This window comes from Ursus americanus, chromosome 4 (assembly GCF_024610735.1).
Source record: "Ursus americanus isolate L20-20 chromosome 4, mUrsAme1.1.p, whole genome shotgun sequence".
Taxonomy (NCBI): Eukaryota; Metazoa; Chordata; class Mammalia; order Carnivora; family Ursidae; genus Ursus; species Ursus americanus.
Window position 1 is genome coordinate 88,554,638 of NC_142130.1, and position 20,697 is coordinate 88,575,334.

The 20,697-nt window shown below is 39.0% G+C and overlaps 1 protein-coding gene across 5 annotated transcripts in view; it reads left to right on the forward strand.

The window, feature by feature from the left end:
- ITSN1 (intersectin 1) overlaps positions 1-20,697 on the forward strand; it is a 214,813-nt gene that overhangs the window by 95,809 nt on the left and 98,307 nt on the right. For all 5 annotated transcript variants that reach the window (XM_045785563.2, XM_045785564.2, XM_087861773.1 and 2 more), the window contains 7 exons: positions 3,004-3,141; positions 4,365-4,480; positions 9,723-9,985; positions 12,249-12,398; positions 12,812-12,952; positions 18,203-18,290; positions 18,425-18,564. In XM_045785563.2, coding sequence (XP_045641519.1) covers positions 3,004-3,141; positions 4,365-4,480; positions 9,723-9,985; positions 12,249-12,398; positions 12,812-12,952; positions 18,203-18,290; positions 18,425-18,564 — 1,036 coding nt within the window. The remainder of the gene's footprint in view (positions 1-3,003; positions 3,142-4,364; positions 4,481-9,722; positions 9,986-12,248; positions 12,399-12,811; positions 12,953-18,202; positions 18,291-18,424; positions 18,565-20,697) is intronic.

Consider the following 20,697-nt stretch of genomic DNA (forward strand, 5'->3'; position numbering starts at 1 on the left):
GCAAATATTTTAGCTTGTATTTCCAAAAGAGATAGGGATTTTTTTTCAAGAGGACTGTAATACCAGTAGTCCACCAAAAAAAAATTTTTTTTTTTAAGATTTTATTTATTCGACAGAGATAGAGACAACCAGCGAGAGAGGGAACACAAGCAGGGGGAGTGGGAGAGGAAGAAGCAGGCTCATAGCGGAGGAGCCTGATGTGGGGCTCGATCCCATAACGCCGGGATCACGCCCTGAGCCGAAGGCAGACGCTTAACCGCTGTGCCACCCAGGCGCCCCCCACCAAAAATTTTTAATAGTAATTCTTATCATTAAGTTAATCAGATAGTGATCAGATTCGTTAGATTGGCTCATAATTTTTTGTAGTTGATTTGTTCAGATCAGATGAAAATAAATCTACATTTTGCATCAGTTGGTTGACACATCTTTTAAGTGTTCTATATACTCCCCCTTGTTCCCTACTGCCCCCCCTCCCCAAAAAGAAAAACCCAGATTGTTTATCCTGTAGTTTCTTCTAGTCTGTCTTTTGGTGGTTGCATCCTTGTGTTAATTTATTCCTGTGTTTCCTGTAGATCAGTAATTGGATCTTGAGCAAGGTTTGTCCACTCAACACTACTGACCCTTTGGGCCCGATAACTTTTGTTGTGGGGGCTGTTCTGTGTATTGCAGGTTGTTTAGTAGTGTCTTTGGCCTCCACCTACTAGATGCCAGCAACGTGACCCTACCCCCGTTGTGACAGTCAGAGATGTCTCCATGTATTGACAAATGGCCCTTGGGGTACAAAGTCATCCCACTCATGAGAACCACTCATCAGATTCAAGTTTGATTTTTTTGGCAAGGCTATATCAGAGATATTACAGTGTACTTTCATCAGAAGGCACATAAACATCTCTATTTTGCATTTTTATTTATTTATTTATTTATTTATTTATTTATTTATTTATTTTATTTTTTTTTAAAGATTTTATTTATTCGACAGAGATAGAGACAGCCAGCGAGAGAGGGAACACAAGTAGGGGGAGTGGGAGAGGAAGAAGCAGGCTCATAGCGGAGGAGCCTGATGGGGGGCTCGATCCCAGATCGCCGGGATCACGCCCTGAGCCCAAGGCAGACGCTTAACCGCTGTGCCACCCAGGAGCCCCAAGCATTTTTTTTTTTTTTAAAGAGTGAAGGAGGAAGGGAGGGTGAGGGAGGGACAGAGGGACAGAGGGAGAGATGGAATCTTAAAAGGCTCCAGATTCAGCACACACCCCAACGTGGGGATCGATTTCACAACCCTGAGATCATGACCTGAGCCAATATCAAAAGTCGGACACTTAACTGACTGAGCTACTACCCAGGTGCCCCTATTTTTTAAGAATTTTTAATAGCTTTTGATTACTTTAATTGCATGATTTGAGGTTCATGATTTTGCCAAAGGGCCCGTTGATATGGTTGCTTCATAAGTGGTCACACTCTGGTGCTAGTCCCTTCACCCATCCTGGTCCCTTCTGCTTTGTATTAAAGGGTCTTCCTTTGAAATAGAATAATAATAACTAATCAGGTAATAAACATAATAGAGCAGTTAATATGACACATCCAGATGTCTTTAAGTCTGGGTATGTACCAGCATCCTAGGGCCCTCTGAAATGTAAACTTGAGATCTAACATTTATGGAGGTTGATTGGTAGTTTTTTGGTGTTCTCATGACACTAGAGTATATTGAAATGCTTAAGTATCTCATTTATAACCTGCCCTCTTTGAAAAAAATACTTGAGTCTTCTCCTACTAGAATGTTATTATATTCCCTTTCTATACAATAAAAAGATATTTTAATTAAATGTTTACAACCACTATTTAGACAAGTATAGAGGGGAAAAGAATTCCACCTGCCTTCTAATTGAATTTGCCGGGGAGTAGCTGTAATGGGGGATGGGAAGGAGGAGAGGGTGAGGAAGAACAGGCATCTGGGAAATGCAAAGCTTGAGGGACAGAAAAGAGATCATTGGTTGCCAGGGGTTGTGGGCAAGGCAAGAGGGTGACTAAGAAATGCAGGGCAATTTTGCGTGGTGATGGAACTGTTCTAAATATTGTGATACACAACGGAATTCAATTACACAACTGAATCCATCAAAACTTGCAGAACTGTACTCTAGAAAGGGCAGATGTCATTGCATAGACATTATACTGTTAGTAAAAACTGGTTTATGCCACCGAAGGAAATTTCAGATTTAAGAGGAATTTCTTGATTTATGCTGTCAGCAAAGCCAGTTTCCCAGTGGAGCTGTCCTGTTGGCATTCTGGTGAACAGCTTTGTTATCTTGCATTCTCTTGGTGTCCAGAAGTGATTAAGTAAAATCCCATTCTTAGACTTGCTCGAAAAATCTGTTTACTCCCATTAGCTACTAGGGCAAGTTGATGATGAGGAATGGTAGCCACTGAATCTTGAGACTAAGGAGCAGCAAACATCTTAAGTCTGGCTAAAGTCCAGAAAGATCCACCCTGTAGGTCTACATCAGCAGTTGGCCAGCTAACCTAAATGAGTAGAACTTGGCCTGCACCTGTTTTTGCAAATGAGGTTTTACGCCCGTTTATTTATGTATCTATGGCTGCTTTCCTGCCAAAAGGGCAGAATTCAGTGCAATAGAGACCATGTCTTGTTAAGCTTGGATGTTTACTATCTGACCCGATAGTTTGCCGAGCGCAGTGTTTAAAGACACATAGAATGTGAGTATGATATGTTCTAAATGGGCTGGCAAGGCTTGAGAAGACTATAATTATAACCATAGTTAACATTTGCTGAATGGTGAACACCATCCCAACAACTTGGATTGTCTCATTTTATCTTTGCAGCAGTACTATGAAATAGGTACTATTTTTATAAACCGAGGCACAGAGAGACTCAACTGGCCTAGAGTCAGAATAAGGAAACAGAACATTTCAATCACTTGTGAATAGTAACACACATGCATTTTCATGAAACTAGAATGAAACTAGAATATGGTTAACTTTTTTGTTGAATAGGAATCTTTCTGACATTGATCAAGATGGAAAACTCACAGCAGAAGAATTTATCTTGGCTATGCACCTAATCGATGTCGCTATGTCCGGCCAACCCCTACCACCTGTCCTGCCTCCAGAGTACATTCCACCTTCCTTTAGGTAAGGAACGTTTGGCTCTTATAAGAAGTTGTGTATTTGGTATGTGAATTTCAAACTGGGCTTTGTTGGCTGTGTATCTGTGAGTCATTTTTATTCCTGGCCAGTAAATGAAATATCCATGAATTCAAGAAAACCTACTGATCTAGGTCCTGTGTGAATCTGGAGCCTGTTCTGTTCTTTAAGGTAGTAATAGTCTATTAGTAAAACATCAAAAGGTTGTCGATATTTGTACCACTCTATCTCATCAAAGTTCCGCAAAAACACAGTTTCAGTGGAGTTGTCAAGAGAATAGACCAAGGTCCAGTTGGGGGGAATGTACATGACTGCTATCCTCTACATTGACACAGCACACACACCTCCCTGCCAAGACAATGATGTCTCAAGGCTTTAACTTTAAAAGACAAATATGAAATCTTACAAGCACAAAAAACAGAAAAAGAAACACAAAGAAGAATTTCTGTCCTGCTTCCTCAAAGACTGGTAGGGAGGTGGGGTGCATAGATCCCCATAAAAGTAAGAGAAACGGTGCCATGGCTGTCAGTGCATACATGGAGCGAGCCGAGAAATCTGTGGCTGTCAGAGGAAACCGTAGCTGGGCAGTTTGTCTGCAGAGTCTGACAGCTGCACGAATCACTCCAAGAGACACAAGACTGCAAGCTGATAAAAAAGCATTAACAAAAAGGTAGATCGTTTCAAAAGAGCAAGGCTTAAGGTGAAACTAACCAGTAAACTAAGTGATTCGTTTTAGGGACTGGAAAGTGTAATATTTCATGTGTTTATTATGAGATAAAATGGATAGAAAGACTTTGTAAAGGGAAAAGAGGTGCTCTCATTCAGCTGAGCTGCTCATCTTCTCTCGGAGGATTTCTTGTTCCGCAAGAGGGCAGGGGTGACAACAGGGAGCACTTGACTGTGACCCAGGCACTGTTCTAGAGCACATGATGATTATGCATTAATTCAGTCCTTTGGAATTGCCCTGATCTGGGGGGTGATTCTAAACATTTGAACAAGCTTGGCACTCAAGAGTCTGAGGACATTCACCTATTCATTTTTTAAAAACTCTTTGTAAATAAGGAGGACCAAATCTTTATCTTTTCCTCACTATAAATGAAATTTACTCCATGATGTGGCATACTCTTTAACAGTTGTTTTCCATAGTTTGCTCAGTTCCACCAAGGCAGCTTTATATGAATCTTTTTTTTTCTTTTTTTCCACAATTTCAGACGAGTTCGATCCGGCAGTGGCATATCTGTCATCAGCTCGACTGCAGTCGATCAGAGGTTACCAGAGGAACCAGTTTTAGAAGATGAACAACAACAGCTAGAAAAGAAATTACCTGGTAAGGCCGTCTTTATGTTTGAGTTACATCATAGTAGAGATGTTCTACCTCTGAGGCAAAGATGGAGGTAAAAATAAATTTAGCTTCTGACATTCTTGCTGTGTTCCTTTAACTGACCTTAGTCCGAAAGGAGACACTCTTACTATGCTTTGGGATTCGAATATATGTAGAGAAATATGAACACTACGTACTTTGCTAATGTACCCTTATTCTAACTTTTAAATTGAAATCTGATTATTTACCACTAAACAAAAATTTCATAAATGTTATTTATAAAACACTCAAAATTGGTAACCTTAATAGTACTTGCTCAATCAGCTGTGTAGAAATAGAATGTGAAATTGCTTACAGTGTTTTCTCACGTTGTTATAAGAGAATTGGAAACTCCTTAATGACAGAAAGCTATTTTAAATTTAATATGAACCTATTTTTAAAAGCCCTCATTTACAATAATAAACCCATCACACTATTAAAATATTCTAAGGTGGCTAGAATTATTAATGATGAGATGATAATTGATACTAAGAAGCAAATGAAATTTATTATGGAGACTCTTTTTATTAAATACCTTGTCAGTGTCATGTCGCTGCATTTGAAGTGCTCAGTGGTTAATTGACCTGCTCAGGACACTAGCTCTTCCAGTTTCCTCTTCAAACTAAATTAGTTTTTGTTCTCTGATAAACTTCTTATTGAAAATGTTCTTGGGGGTGCCTGGGTGTCTCGGGGTGTTGAGCGTCCAGCTCTTGGTTTTGGCTCAGGTCATGATCTCATGGGTTGTGGGATTGAGCCCCGCATCAGGCTCTGCGCTCAGTGGGGAGTCTGCTTGAGATTCTCTCCCTCTGTCCCTCTCACTGCTTTTTCACTCTCTCTCTCTCTCTCAAAAAAAATAAATCTTTAAAAAAAATATGTTCTTTATGCAAAGCAGTGTGTTGAGTACAGTGAAGAATTTAAATATTAAAAACGTGGCCCTTACCCTCTAGAAGGTTATAATATGATTGAGGATTTAGGGCATCCAAACAAACAATCATCAAAGCAGAATATAAGTGCAATAAATCCCTAAAGACAGTGTTATAGATGGAGAGCAGAGTGTACTGATGCTGGTTGGCATAGACTGGAAAGGCACGAGGTATGGATCTCTGTGGAGGACGTCACAGTTGTGTTGAGACTGAAGATGAATAGGGTCATTACAATTGGAAAGGAAGAACATTTCAGGATGATCATAATGGGAATGAATGGGAATGAAGTCTCAGGCAAATAAGGACAGAATCCTTTGAATTTGTGATTTGCTTTTCCTCTTGGTGTTAAACATTCATTTAGCGTTCTGAACAGGAAGTGACATCATCAGAGATTTTTGTTCATTCATTCCTTCTTTCAGTAGCCATTTATTATTTGCCTCCTATGTAGCAGAAATAGGGCCAGGTATTGGAACTAAGATGTGTAGGGACTTCCAGATATTTTCTAATTGAGGTAAAATTCACATAGCAGAAAATTGATCATTAAAAATACGCAATTCAGTGGCTTAGTTTGGGCTGCCATAATAACATACAGTAGTCTCGGTGGCTTGAATAGCAGAAATGAATTTCTCACAATTCTGGAGGCCATTAAGTCTATATTAGGGTGCCACCCAGTTTGGTTCCTGGTGAGGCTCTCTTTCTGGCATGCAGATGGCAGCCTTCTTTTATGTCCTCATATCACTTTTCCTTGATGTGTGTACCTGGGAAGAGAGAAGTAGAGAAAGTTCTCTCTTCCTCTTTTTGAGATTCACCCACAGCGTAGCTAGCGTGTATCATTACTTCAGTCCTTTCTGTGGTTGGGGGGACTTTGAGTTTTAAGATGGCGGAGTAAAACGGATGCTGCCTTCTGTGCAATCACTAAAGGAGCAAGAAGGACAAGAAAACCAAAATACGCTTGCCATGTTTGATCTCTCCTCCATGACTGTAATGTGTGAGGAACGTCTTTCTAAAGCTTGAAGGCCAAACGGGGAATGTAGGGGGAAGCCAAGAAAGGATGCTCACAGCCACGGATCTCAAGACAAAGTGAAGTGACAGTTCTTGAAATAGAGAACAATGGGAATGACGTGCTACACAGGCGGGCGATGAGAGATTCTCTTGTCTGGGGTTGGTTCCAAGGAGAAGCATGTGACGCAAACACGAAATTGGAGAGACACGCTGAAAACATAAGGGACATGGAGGGTGGGATTTTTTTTAAATTTTTATTTATTTATTTATTTTGAGAAGGGGAGAGAGCAAGAGCAAGTGGGTGCATGTGTGAGCTGCAGGGTGGTGGTGGTGCAGAGGAAGAGAGTGAATCTCAAGGAGACTGGCACGGAGTGTGGAGCCTGACACAGGTCTTGACCCCACGAACCTGAGATCATGACCTGAGCTGAAATCAAGAGTTGGAGTTCAACCGACTGTGCCACCCAAGAAGGAGCCCTTGGATTTTTTTTTCTTTTAAAAGGAAAATTAAATGGTTGTAAACAGAATGCTAACAAGGGTTAGAGAAAAAAGGATTGGCCTGGGAAATAAGGCAAAAATTCATAATCGGTGTTCTCAAAGAAGGAAACTGAAAAATGGATTAGAAAAAATAATTTACGGAATGGTATCTCCATACTGATTAGGACACAGTTTGTTCTTCATTATGGAGCACAGGATGCTCACCTTCCTACCTCTGCTTGCCAAAATCGTCTTATTTACCAGCTAAGAGGAGAGAGGGAGGGAGGGAGAGATGGGGGTCAGTTGCTTCATCAGGGTGATGGAGAAGGAAAAGCATAGAGTAATATCGAAGGAAAGGAGGTTGGTGGTGATGCAGAGCTGCTGTTCTAGAAAGATTATAAGTTGAGGGGAGAGTATGTTAGCAATGAATTTAGGATTTTTTGAAAGTGAGATAGAATTGGTATATAGTATTAGTTTCAGGTGTACAACATAATTCAATGTTGCACACACTGCAGAATGATCGCTACAGTTAAGTCTGGTGTTACTGTGGTCACCATACAGTTGACCCCCTTCACCCTCTCCACCCACCCTCAAACTCCCTTTCCCTCTGATAACCACCATTTTGTTTCTGTGTCTGCGTTTTGTTTTTTAGATTCCATATGTAAGTGAAATCATATTGTATATGGCTTTGTCTGTTTGACTTATTTTATTTAGCATAATACCCTCAGAGTTCATCCATGTTGTCTCAATGGCAAGATTTCCTTCTTTTTTATGGCTGAGTAATAATGCATGTATATATACCACGTTTTCTTTATCCAGTCATCCATCGATTCATACTTAGGTTGTTTCCATGTCTTGGCTATTGTAAACAATGCTGTAATGATATCTTTTGGAATTAATACGTTTATTTTCTTCGGGTAAATACCCAGAAGTAGAGTAGGTGGTAGGTGGGTCTTACGGCAGTTTTTGTTTGTTTGTTTGTTTAATATTTTTAGGGACTTCTCTACTGTTTTTCTGTTCTTCTGTTGGGGCTGCACCAGTTTACATTCCTAACTGTGGGAGGGCCCCCTTTTCTCCACAGCCTCAACAACACTTGTTATTTCTTGTCTTTTTGGTAATAGTCGTTCTGACAGGTGTGAGACGACATCTCATTGTGATTTTGATTTGCATTTGCCTGATGATGAGTGATGTTGAGCATCTTTTCATGCCTGTTAGCTGTCTGTATGGCCTCTTTGCAAAAATGTCTGTTCAGATCCTCTGCCCATTTATTTATTTATTTATTTAAGTTTTTAAAATTTATTTAAGTAATCTCGTGTCTAGTGTGGGGCTCGAACTCATTGCATGCTCCTCTGAGCCGGCCGGGTGCCCCAGCCTCTGCCCATATTTTAACCAGATTGTTTTTTGTTGAGTTGTATGAGCTTTTTTTAAAATATATTTTGGATATTAGCCTGTTATCAGATATATGATTTGCATATTTCTTCTCCCTTCAGAAGGTTGCCTTCTTCTTTTGTTGATGATTTCCTTCACTATGCAGAAGCTTTATACTTTGACATAATCCCATGTGTTTATTTTTATTGTTACTGCCTTTGGAGTCCTTTCCAAAAAGCAGTGTTCCACGAGCACCGTCAGTGAGTTTACTGCCTATGTTTTCTTCTAGGAGTCTTATGGTTTAGGTCTAACATTCACATCGTTAATCTGTTTTGAGCTAATTTTTGTGTTGGTGCGAGAAGAAAGTGGTCCAGTGTCATTCTTCTGCATGTGGTAGGTGCCTGGCACCATTTATTGCAAAGACTTTCCTTTCCCCGTTGTATTTTCTTGCCTTATTTATTGTAAATTAATTGACCATTTAAGCATGGGTTAGTTTCTGGGCTGTCTAATCTGTTCCATTGATCTGTGTCTGTTTTTATACCAATAATAATGTTTTGATTACTATAGCTTTTTAGTATAGTTTGAAATCAGGAGCATGATAGCTCTAGGTTTGTTCTTCTTTCTCTCAGGACTGCTTTGGCTATTTGTGGTCTTTTGTGGTTCTATATAAATTTTAAAATTATTTTAATTCTGTGAAAAATGCCATTGGAATTTTGATAGGAGCTGCATTGAATTTATAGTTTGCTCTGGTTAGTGTGGACATTTTAACAATATTAATTCTTTTTTTAAAAAAATTTGTTTATTTGGTAGAGAGAGAGAGCGCGCACAAGCAGGGGGAGTAGCAAGCAGAAGGAGAGGGAGAAGCGGGCTCCCCACTGAGCAGGAGCCGATGCGGGGCTCAATCCCAGGACCCTGGGATCATGACCTGAGCCGAAGGCAGACGCTTAACCGACTGAACCACCCAGGTGTCCCTTAACAATATTAATTCTTCCAGTCCAGTTCTGATCATGGAATACTTTTCCATTTAATTATGTCTTCATTTTCTTTCATCAGCGTCTTATAGTTTTCAGTGTACCGGTCTTTCCCCATCTTGGTTAAATTTATTCCTAGGTATTCTTTCTGATGCCATCGTAAGTGGGATTGTTTTCTTAATTCTCCTTCTGCGAGTTCATTATTAGTCTATAGAAATGTAACCAATTTCTGTATATTGATGTTGTATCCTGCAGTTTTACTGAAGTATTTCTTCTAAAAGATTTCTGGTGTCAAAAAAATAGTTTTTTGGTGTCGTTCTGCTTATCCACGAGGCACAGGCAGGACAGAAGCTTGGGGAGTTCTGGTTGGCGTTTATACTACACCTTTCAAATGTGCCATTGAATTTTCCTTTGAAATAGTATGTTGCAGATCAGGACTTTTCAACGTTTTTCTGTTTCTCATTTTTCAAGTAACATTTGAAGATAAGAAGCGTGAGAATTTCGAACGTGGCAATCTGGAACTGGAGAAACGGAGACAAGCGCTCTTGGAGCAGCAGCGCAAAGAGCAAGAGCGCCTGGCGCAGCTGGAGCGCGCCGAGCAGGAGCGCAAAGAGCGGGAGCGCCAGGAGCAGGAGCGCAAACGGCAACTGGAGTTAGAGAAGCAACTGGAAAAGCAACGGGAACTAGAACGTCAGAGAGAGGAGGAGAGGAGGAAAGAAATCGAGAGACGAGAGGTCAGTAGCTATGGAGCCAACCATGAGCACATGTACTCTTGCTCCCCTTCTTTCTTAGTTACTCAAGTGATCGATGAATGCAGTCTTTTTTTTTTCTTTTTATATTATAGTTCAGTAGTTTTCGTTTATTCACAAAGTTGTGTGACAAGCACCACTGTCTAATTCCAGAGCATTTTCCTCCCTCAAAAAGCAACTTCTTACCCATAAAGCAGTTACTCCCCACCCCTTCTCCTCCCAGTGCTCAGCAGCCACTGATTGACTTCCTGTCTCTATAGGTTGGCCTCTGGTGAACATTTCATATACGTGGAATCGTACAGTATGTGACCTTTTGTGTCTCGTTTCCACTTAGCATGTTTTCAAGTCCCAAGCTGTAGCATGAATCAATACTTTATTCCTTTTGCTGACTGAATAATAATCCATTACACAAATGTACCACATTGTATTTATCCATTCATCCATTGATGGATGTTTGAGTTGTTTTGGACATTCTTGACTATTATGAATAATGTTGCTAAGAACATTCATGGTCAGGCTTTTGATAATACAGTCTCGTAACAATCCACTGATATTAGTTAAGAATTTTTCAGAATTTTTTCTCTACATTTATATAGGTATGTAGAAATATTAAAGGTTATATGGTGGAGACAGTGGGGGTTTAGTGCAATTTTTTTTTAACCCCTGTAGTGGGCTTATACTAATTGTTCTGTGCCCTTTTTTTTCCACTTTAAAAAGTGTAGGAAATAGTCACTATATTTGATGGAAGGCCTCATAAATTTGGCGCCACACCAGGATAGGAGCTAAGCCAATCTTTCGTCTGAATTTCCAACTTTAGCATATTGTTGCAGAAGCAGTGCCATGATTCTTTTGTGTGAATGAAATATATTATATATGGGAGATTTTTCTTTATAAAAACACAATACTTTGGTTTCATCTTCTGTTATGGCGTCAGAAAACTTAGAGCAATAAGCCGCTCTTTATTCAGGAAGACACAAACAGATACTAACAGGGTTTTAATTTCCAGAACAGACGGCCAAAAGATAGACCACTTTCCCTTTCTCGATGTTTTGCTTTGTTTTTGTAAAGACACTTTAGAATATTTATTCAGAATTACTCAGTAGTCATTTACCATGTGCCAGGCATCGGTAGTCTCTAGAGTGGTTGTGGATTAGGAACTTCACCTGTCCTCCAGGCCCAAAGGGTAGTTGGAGGACAGGTACCTAAGAAGCAATTATAGTAAAGAGTGCCAGGTGCTCTGGATGTGTTTTTACCCCGCGGCCATCAGAATCAGTTTTAAAGAGAGGACAGGGACGCCTGGGTGGCTGTCATTTAAGCAGCTACCTTTGGCTCATGTCATGATCCCAGAGTCCCACGTCAGGCTCCTTGCTCAGTGGGGAGCCTGCTTCTCCCTCTCCCTCTGCCTGCTCCTCACTCTGCTTGTGCTCTCTCTCTCTCTGTCAAATAAATAAATGAAATCTTTTAAAAAAATGAAGAGAGTGGACATTCCCACAGAAATTATGGAAGCTTCTGTGTTAAAAGAAAATGAATGATGCGGGGGTGGGGAGCTGCAAACTTTTAAAACTTGAGATAAGTAATTTCTCATAGAAGAAAGTTTTTGTTTGGGGGGCTGTTTTTTTAAGTCTTTTTTTTTTTTTTTTTGGTGTTGTTCTAGGGGCCTTAGTTTGACTTTACTAGATTAAAGACATTTTTCTTGCTCTTTATGAGTCAGTAAATGAGAAAGTTGGTTTTTTTTTTATCACTTCAAACATTCTTGAAGGCATAAACAATCGAATTCCAATGATGAAATGAATCCTGTGTGTCCTCATCTTATCTAACTATAATAGCTTTTCTAAATATTCCCTTTTTCCCATAGAAGGAATACTATATTTGTATAAATTTTGTTTTTGCTGTTTTGTAATAGAAGTTCTTGGGGCGCCTGGGTGGCACAGAGGTTGGGCGTCTGCCTTCGGCTCAGGGCGTGATCCCGGCGTTATGGGATCGAGCCCCACATCAGGCTCCTCCGCTATGAGCCTGCTTCTTCCTCTCCCACTCCCCCTGCTTGTGTTCCCTCTCTCGCTGGCTGTCTCTATCTCTGTCAAATAAATAAATAAAATCTTTAAAAAAAAAAAAAAAAAAGAAGTTCTTGCAACGTGTGTAACATTTTATCCCTAAAAGAAAAGACTTCCTGGATGTTACATTTATTAAGAGACATTGTATCATGTCAGGACTAAAAAATTAATAAGTTGTCTGTTTGTAAATGCCACAGGCTGCAAAGCGAGAACTTGAAAGGCAACGACAACTTGAATGGGAACGGAATCGAAGACAAGAACTACTCAATCAAAGAAACAAAGAACAAGAAGACATAGTTGTACTGAAAGCAAAGAAAAAGACTCTGGAATTTGAATTAGAAGCTCTAGTGAGTCAAGTTTGATTATGCTTTGGAAATACAGTTGACCCTTGAACAACATGGGGCTTATGGGTGCAGAACCTATGCAGTCAGAGCACTTTGTATAACTTTTGACTCCCCTAATACTTAACTCTCATAGCCTACTGTGGACCAGAAGCCTTACTGATAACATAAACAGTTAGTTGACACATATGTGTCATATACTGTTTTCTTACAATAAAGTAAGTTAGAAGTAAGAAGTTATTATTCAAGTCATAAAGAAGCGAACATACATTGACAGTACTGCACTGTTATTTATTGAAAAAAATCCATGTGTAAGTGGACCCGTGTGGTTCAAACTCGTGTTGTTCAAGGGTCGACTGTCTTCTAACCCTGAACCATTAAAACTGGTAATAACAATAATAATTTTTCATTTGGTAAAGAATGATAAAAAGCATCAACTAGAAGGAAAACTTCAAGATATCAGGTGTCGACTGACCACGCAAAGGCAAGAAATTGAGAGTACAAACAAATCCAGAGAGTTGAGAATTGCTGAAATCACCCACCTACAGCAACAATTACAGGTGAGCAAATATATCCCTTAAATGCTTTTAGGCTTACAAGCCCTGCTTTTCCTCTCATTCATTTCACTCATTTATTCCTACAAGCATCCAGCATCTACCATGTATTAGGTGCTGGGAGTCGAAGATGAAGTAGACAAAAGTCTGAAAAGTAGGCTGTCAAGTAAACAAACTCAATACATGTTTGCTGAGCACTGCTGAGTGCCAGGCCAGGGGCTCTCAGAAGCACTGAGGGTCCAGCAGTAAACAGGAAAGATGAGAACCCTGCCTTCATGGAGCCTTTTATTTGCAGGGCAGACGGACACTAACAAAAAAAGTCAGGTGTGTACTCTATTATGAAAAGTGCCCCAGAGAGTGACGAGGAAAAGAGTCCTGGGGAGAAGGAGGATAGTAGTTTTGTTTGTTTTTAATATTTTGTTTTTAAGTAATCTCGACACCCAACGTAGGGCTTGAACTCATAACCCTGAAGAGTTGCACACTCCACTGACTTAGCCAGCCAGGTGCCCCAAGGGCAGTATTTCTATTTTATTTTTTTTAAGATTTATTTATGTATTCATTCATTCATTCATTTGGGGAGAGACAGGGTAAGAATCTCAAGCAGACTCCGCACTGAGCACAATGCCTGACACAGGGCTTGATCTCATGACCCCAAGATCATGATCTGAGCCAGAACCATGAGTTTTGGATGCTCAACAGACTGAGCCCCCCAGGACCCCCATTGAGTGCAGTATTTTAAATTAGGTGGTGAGGACAGGCTTCTCGGTGAGGGTCCCATCTGAGCAAAGACTTGAAAGAGAAGCAGCGATGTTTTATGGCTGTCTGGCAGAGCAAGCTGAGGGTGGGGAGACAGCAGTGTGACCATTGTGACGTTGTACCTGTGTTTGGGATGTGGTTATAGCAAGGAGACCACTGTGGTTGCAGCTGGCGGGGATTGGATTATGTAGGACCTGTAGTTCACTCATGAGACTGGCTTTACTGTGATTGTCACAATAAGGAGGTGCAGTTCAGTATTCTAGGGGGAGTTCCAGAGATAGATGGATAGCAAATAGTTGGTAACATAATGGAATGCTATACACAGTTCTACTTTCATTTTATTATGTATCCAAAGTTGACCACCGAGTTGCCATTATATCACCTGGCTCAGTTTCAACTTGTTGAGCTGGGGGAGGGGCTCAGATTCATGTAGATACTGTTCTGTGTATCATCATGAAAGATGACCATTTTTGAAGTTTGTGATTTTTCTCAGCCTGATGATGTTGAGATTTATCCATATTTCTGAGCAAATCAATAGTTTGTTCCATTTCATCACTGAGTCGTATTTCCCTGTTTATCCATTCACCCGACATTTGATTGACATTTAGGTTCTTTCCACTTTGAGACTCTTTTGTGTTAAACTGCAATGAGTATTTAATTACAAGTCTTGATGTGGAAATATGTTTTATTTCTCTTGGTTTAATTTTAGGAGTGGCATTAATGTGTCACATAAATATATGCTTAACCCTATAGGAAACTGTCAAACTGGTTGTACCATTTTACATTCTCCCCAGCAGTGTGTGAGTGCTTCAGTACTATGTTGAATAGAAATGGTAAGAGTCTTGATCTTAAGGGGAAAGCATTCAATTTCTGACCATTAAGTATGATGTTAACTATAGATTTATTTTTTTTTAAGATGTCCTTTTTCAAGTTAGGGATTTTTCTCCTGTTCCTTTTTTGCTGAGGGTTTTTTAAATTATGAAATGGGTGCTAAATCGGGTCATAATTTTTTTTTCACATCTACTGAGATGTTTACATGTTTTTTTCTCTTTATTTTGTTCATATGGTGATTTACGTTGATTAAAACTTGAATGTTAAGCCAACTTCCCATTCCTTAGATAAGCCATACTTAGTCATGGTGTATTACCGTTTAAAAAAATATTTTACTTGATCCAGTATGCTATTTTTAAATATCTTTTAATTTAAATTCTTGAAAGGTATTGGTTTATAGTTTTCTTGTAATGTCTTTATCCTGTTTTGGTATCAGGGTAATAAATAAGACAATCGCTGGAGAGTATTCCTTCCTTCTCCATTTTCTAAAAGTGTTTGTGTTGAAATGGTATTTTTCCTTTAAATTTTCATTCATCAGTGAAGCCATCTGGGCCTAGAGTCTTTTTTGTGGTAGGATTTTAATAGCAAAGTGTAGTTAGTAGATACAGAGGTGTTTAGATTTTCTGTTTCTTCTTGAGTCTGATGATTTGTATCTTTGAATTTTTTCATTTCATCTAAATTGTCAAATTTATTTGTATAGAGTTGTTTGCAATATTCTGTTAATTCTTTGCAAGTCTGTAGTATCTGTAGTGATGTCACTTCTTTCATTCCTGATCATGGGAATCTGTATCTTCTCTCCCCCTTCAACTTTACCTCCTTTTTCCCTTCCTCTCCTTTCCCCTCTTCCTCTTCTCCATCAATCTAGCTAGAAGTTTATTGATTTCATTAATTTTTTTTTAAATAAGCTTTTGGTTGTATTGATTTTTCTCTATGGTATATCTGTTTGCTATTTCATTTACTTATGCTCTTTATTATTTCCTTCCATCTACTAATTTTGAATTTAATTTGCTTTTTTCTACCTTCATAAAAAGGAAGGTTAGATTATTGAATTTGGACCTTTTTTAATTTTATGATGTAAACATTTTATTAAGGTATAAATTTCCTTCTAAGCATTTTCATAGCCATATTGCACAACTTTTTTTTTTTTTAAGATTTTATTTATTTATTTATTTGACAGAGCGAGACAGCCAGCAAGAGAGGGAACACAAGCAGGGGGAGTGGGAGAGGAAGAAGCAGGCTCATAGCAGAGGAGCCTGATGTGGGGCTCGATCCCAGAACGCGGGGATCACGCCCTGAGCCGAAGGCAGACGCTCAACCGCTGAGCCACCCAGGCGCCCCTGCACAACTTTTTAATGTGTTTTCATATCCATTCAGTTCAAAATCTTTTTTATTTTCTTGGTCATTTCTTCTTTGATGGGTTATTTAGAATTATGCTACTTAGTTTCTAAATATTTTGATTGTTTTCCATATCTTGCTGATTTCTGATTTATGTTACAAGCTGTGAGCATACTCTGTATGATTTCAATTATTTTTAATCTTTGTAAGTTTACTGAGACTTATTTTATGGCTTAGAATATGATTGTTGGTGACTATTTTATGTGCACTTGTAAAGAATATGTACTCTGTTGTAGTTGGGTGGAGTGTCTCATAAATATCAGAGCAAATTGATTCATGGTGTTTTTTGTGTTTCCTATGTCCTTACTGATTTTGTGACCTCTTCCAGCTGCTGCCAGAGGATGTTGAAAGCCCTATCATTGTAAATTTTTCCTTTTTCCTTCCAGTTCTGTCAGTTATTGTTTCATTCGCTTTGAAGTCCTAATCAATTTGAGATATTAGGATATGACCTATACTGTAAATAGTATCAGATGTTCACTGCTAGAAATTGTTTGAACGTATTAAAAAGTGCATATACCTTTTAAAGTATATTCTTCTATATGGTAATTTTTTTATATGTCTTTCATTAACTATGAGAAGTTTCATAAAATATTCTCTTGGAAAATTTAGGAGTGAAGGCCACGTGTTTATTATCTCATTGAATGCACTATGACCACATTTTTTATTATTTAAGATTGATACTTAGTATGTTCACTTATTGATAATAAAATACAAATTAGGGTTCCTGACAAAGTAGTGAAGTGAAAAATAATACATGGTTTGAAGAAGGCCAGGTATATCATAGGCTATGAGATACTGGTTCCTTTCCCTTACTGTTATTAGCAGATACTTACTGTGCAGATGAGTCAGGTAACCCTTCATGTTGGTTTATAACTTATTTTAGAAACTTAAGATTTGCATTTAAAAGTGATGTTTATATAAGTTAAATAGTCTCAGTGATCTGAGCTAGGTTTCATCTTGATGTGTCATTGTTTGTCTTGGTAAAGGAAAGAAACTTTGGGGTTGGGTAAGAGGCCTTTCCTTAATTTAGGGAGGAGACTAGGAGAAGCTCAGTTGGCTGGGCCTTTTTGGGGAAACAAGCTGAATTGTATATTCTGTTTTATCCAGATTTGGGGAAACGGGTGTGGTGTGGATTATTCATATGAGAAGATGCTTCCAGATCTTCTCTGTTGAGCTCTATCTCTCTCCTATTCAGACTTGTGGCACACAAAGCTTTATTGCATACAAGCCAGTCTGAATCTAAGGATGGTTGTTCCAAAAAAGACCACTTCTTAGCCTCTGATAAAAATTTTCAATTAAGGCATTTTTATTTTCTCAAACCAAAAACCAATGCATAGAGATTTTTTTCAAGTTTTTATTTAAATTCCACTTAGTTAACATACAATGCTTATTAGTTTCAGGTGTAGAATTTAGGGATTCATCACATACAACACCCAGTGCTCATCACAGGTGCCCCCTTAATGAGATTTTTTTAAATCAAGGTAAAAATGAAAGTCAAGTTATTCTCAGCTGGAAAGGCTGTCATTTTTCCGAACTATGTAGAAACTGTATAGGATAATCTCAGCTGAACTTAAGCAAATACAGTGCTTGACAGGTCATCCATGAAAACTCCAGATAGCCTTTCACAGTGTGGGTTAGTTTTTTTCTTATATCAGGTAAAAAACTGTTGGTTCAAGACTTTTGTGTACCTGTTTAAAATTATAGGTCCATTCTCAGTGGTGGAAAAACATATATGGCAGCCAAGATTCTGTCGTTAGAAATCTCGTCTTGATTTCTCTTTCCATCTTCAGGTGTGTGGTAAACCTCAGTTCAGTCCTATTATGTATCGCAGTTCAGAGTAGAGTAGTTCCTATGCAAACTACGCAGTTGGTATACGAACAACAGAGTCACTGCATTTACATTTGATCCTTTCAAACGTAAGTGCAAGGGAGAGATCGATACTTTCGGTTTTCTCTGCTGAGTTGTACTTAAAGTACATTTTTGAAAGCTTATAAATAGGCAGCAAGTCAAAAAAAATTTATGAAATCTCAAGGGAGCTATAACTGTCTTAACTTCATTTCGATGAAAAGCATTTGGCAAATAGTTAATTGCTTGTCAAAAAAAGCAAGAAGTACCTGACTGGTGATTAAATGCAGTTTCTACATATAGGATTTGGGATGAGATGGGATGAGTCTTTGACGGACGAGAAAACGGACTTCTGTCAGCCTGTATGTGGAATGCAGACATGGTAGTTTTCCCTGTCACTTCATTGTTGTTTTCCTCCTTCTCTCCTAGGAGGCTCAGCAAATGCTCGGAAGACTTATTCCAGAAAAACAGATACTCAATGACCAGCTCAAGCAAGTTCAACAGAACAGTTTGCACAGTAGGTGTTTGCTTTAAAGTTGGCCTTTTCCTTTTCATTTGGCCCAACTTTCCTTCCGTGAAATGAGAACATTAAAAACCATTTTCCTCCTTGCCAGTTTGCTTTTCTCATCTTGCAATGTTTTTCTAAAACAGGAGATTCACTTCTCACACTCAAAAGAGCCTTAGAAGCAAAAGAACTAGGTCGGCAGCAGCTACGAGACCAACTGGATGAAGTTGAGAAAGAAACCAGATCGAAACTACAGGAGATTGATATTTTCAATAATCAGCTGAAGGTAACCATTCTCTGCGTTCCCACATATACGTCCTACCCTTTAGTTTTTCTACTGGCCAGATGATGAGTTTTGTTACTTAATTCCGGGGAGAAAACTGTATGAGGCTGGCTTGTCAGCCTTCCTGCAGACCTTCATACGTACAAATGAATAGTACACAGTCCAAATTGCACTTTTCTCTTAAACATCTAAAGGTGAATTTGGCATCTGTAAATCAAAGTGAGTGAGTGGCCCCCACACGATGTCCGTCTTTAACCGGAATGGCATTTTTCTACATCTCCATCCTTTTGTCTGTTGGTAACTACATCAAGTTGAAGTCCGAAAGCAAGGCTCCCAAAGAGTCTGTCTTTTATTCTTTGAAGACTGATAAAAAGGGATTGTTTTCTCTCTTTTAAAACTAAGAATTTTCTGCCACTTCTGACCTTTAAGATTGTTCTCGAAGGTAAATCTTTATTTTGTTACCTCACATTTTAAAATGTTATTGTTTAATGGAGTATCGCTTTTGTCTCAGTGACAAAAGTGGTGTATGGTTTTGTCACATTTACGTGGTAAAATTCAGGAAAATGCCAGCGCTCCTAGGGAATGTGAAAGTGGTTATGGCAGCTTCCTTTGGGTTTGGTGCCTTTGATTTAACCTCACAACTTGACCATCTTAAGACCGTTGACTCTTACAATAGAACCAGAATGCAAGCAGTTAATGTCCTACTAACAGTGAGCACGTGCACTGTCGATTTAAGTAAATATAGGAGTTTTTAATCAGTTATGTTCTTAATAAGAAATGGCCTTCCCACTTTTTTTCAAATACTGTTTCATTTTCCATCTCAAAATCCTTTATACTTAACTCTGGCTAATTTTGCTTTTGGCACTGGAAAAAGGAAAATCCCTTTATTATTAAAAATAGGAAAAGATTGGAAAGCATATTTGTGATTTTTAGTTGGCCTTTGAATTGAGATTCTAGGCCAAATTGTTCAGACATCTGAGTTTGAGTTATTTTTGCTTGTTTTTCCCCCCAGAGTGATAGGTAATGAAATTTTCTCAATTGTACAATACCAGGCAAGTGTTCTTAGGGGACATATTATTTGAGCCAACTTAGTGCTTTTCTTTGCTTTCATTCTTACACGGAATCTATGTTCGTGTGTGTGTGTGTGAGAGTGTGTGAGTGTGTGTGTGTGTGCACATAGGTACGCCCCACACTTGTACATACTTGATTATATGAGATATGTGAGTCCTGGAAGTAGAGCTGTGAGTTCTCTATCTCAAGACTAAACACAGTAAAAATGCTCACATTAACTCTCACTGTGACTTGTCACTGTCTCAAGCAAGAAGAACATGATCACAGTGCTTTTTAGTAGTCCCTTGGAGCACAAACGGTTAAATATTGGGCTCTCTTCTGAACCCAGGCAGTAGCCCAGATTTCTGCCCTAATCTTAAGATTCCATTTTCTTGCAATTTGACTCTCAAAGCAAAGTTCATGTATTAGAGGATGACACTGCCGTGGGTGATTTTTCCCAAATGCCTAGCCTATTTATGGAACGTTTGGCCTGTTGGAATGCTGTTGCCATTGCCGAAGAGAACTCCCTGCCGAGGTGGCGTGAGTCCCTCTTCCTGTGTGTCATGCTGCCTCGACTTAGAGCTGCTGACACAAAGGCTACGTCAGCCCATCCTTCCACTTTATTCCTTTCCCCAAGTGTACTCATTTTTAAATAAGAACATTGCTGTCTGTCTTCATTTTTATTTTGGTTTTCCATTATTAACTTTAAGTTTAATATAGAGAATGAAAAATGATGAGCCAGTACAGCTTTATTGTTTTATTTAACAGCCGATTTGGAGGCCTTAACAAATACGTTTTAGTGCCTTACAGTGATTATTTCTAGTATTTCTCTCCTGTCTGGTGAAACAAAAGCAGAAATGGTTAAATTGAAGCATCGAAAAATTTATAATTTGATCGAGACAACTCTAGAGGCAGATTTAAGATTTAGTCTCTCGAGTATGTCCTGCCTCCTTTCCTTTGTTGTAGTCACGTTGGAAAATAGGAGGCATTTTCCCCCTGACTTTAGAGCGCGCATTCATCAGTAACTATCATTCTCGTATGATGAGACAGACCAGGAGAACCAGCATTCTGACCCCTGGGGTTTCC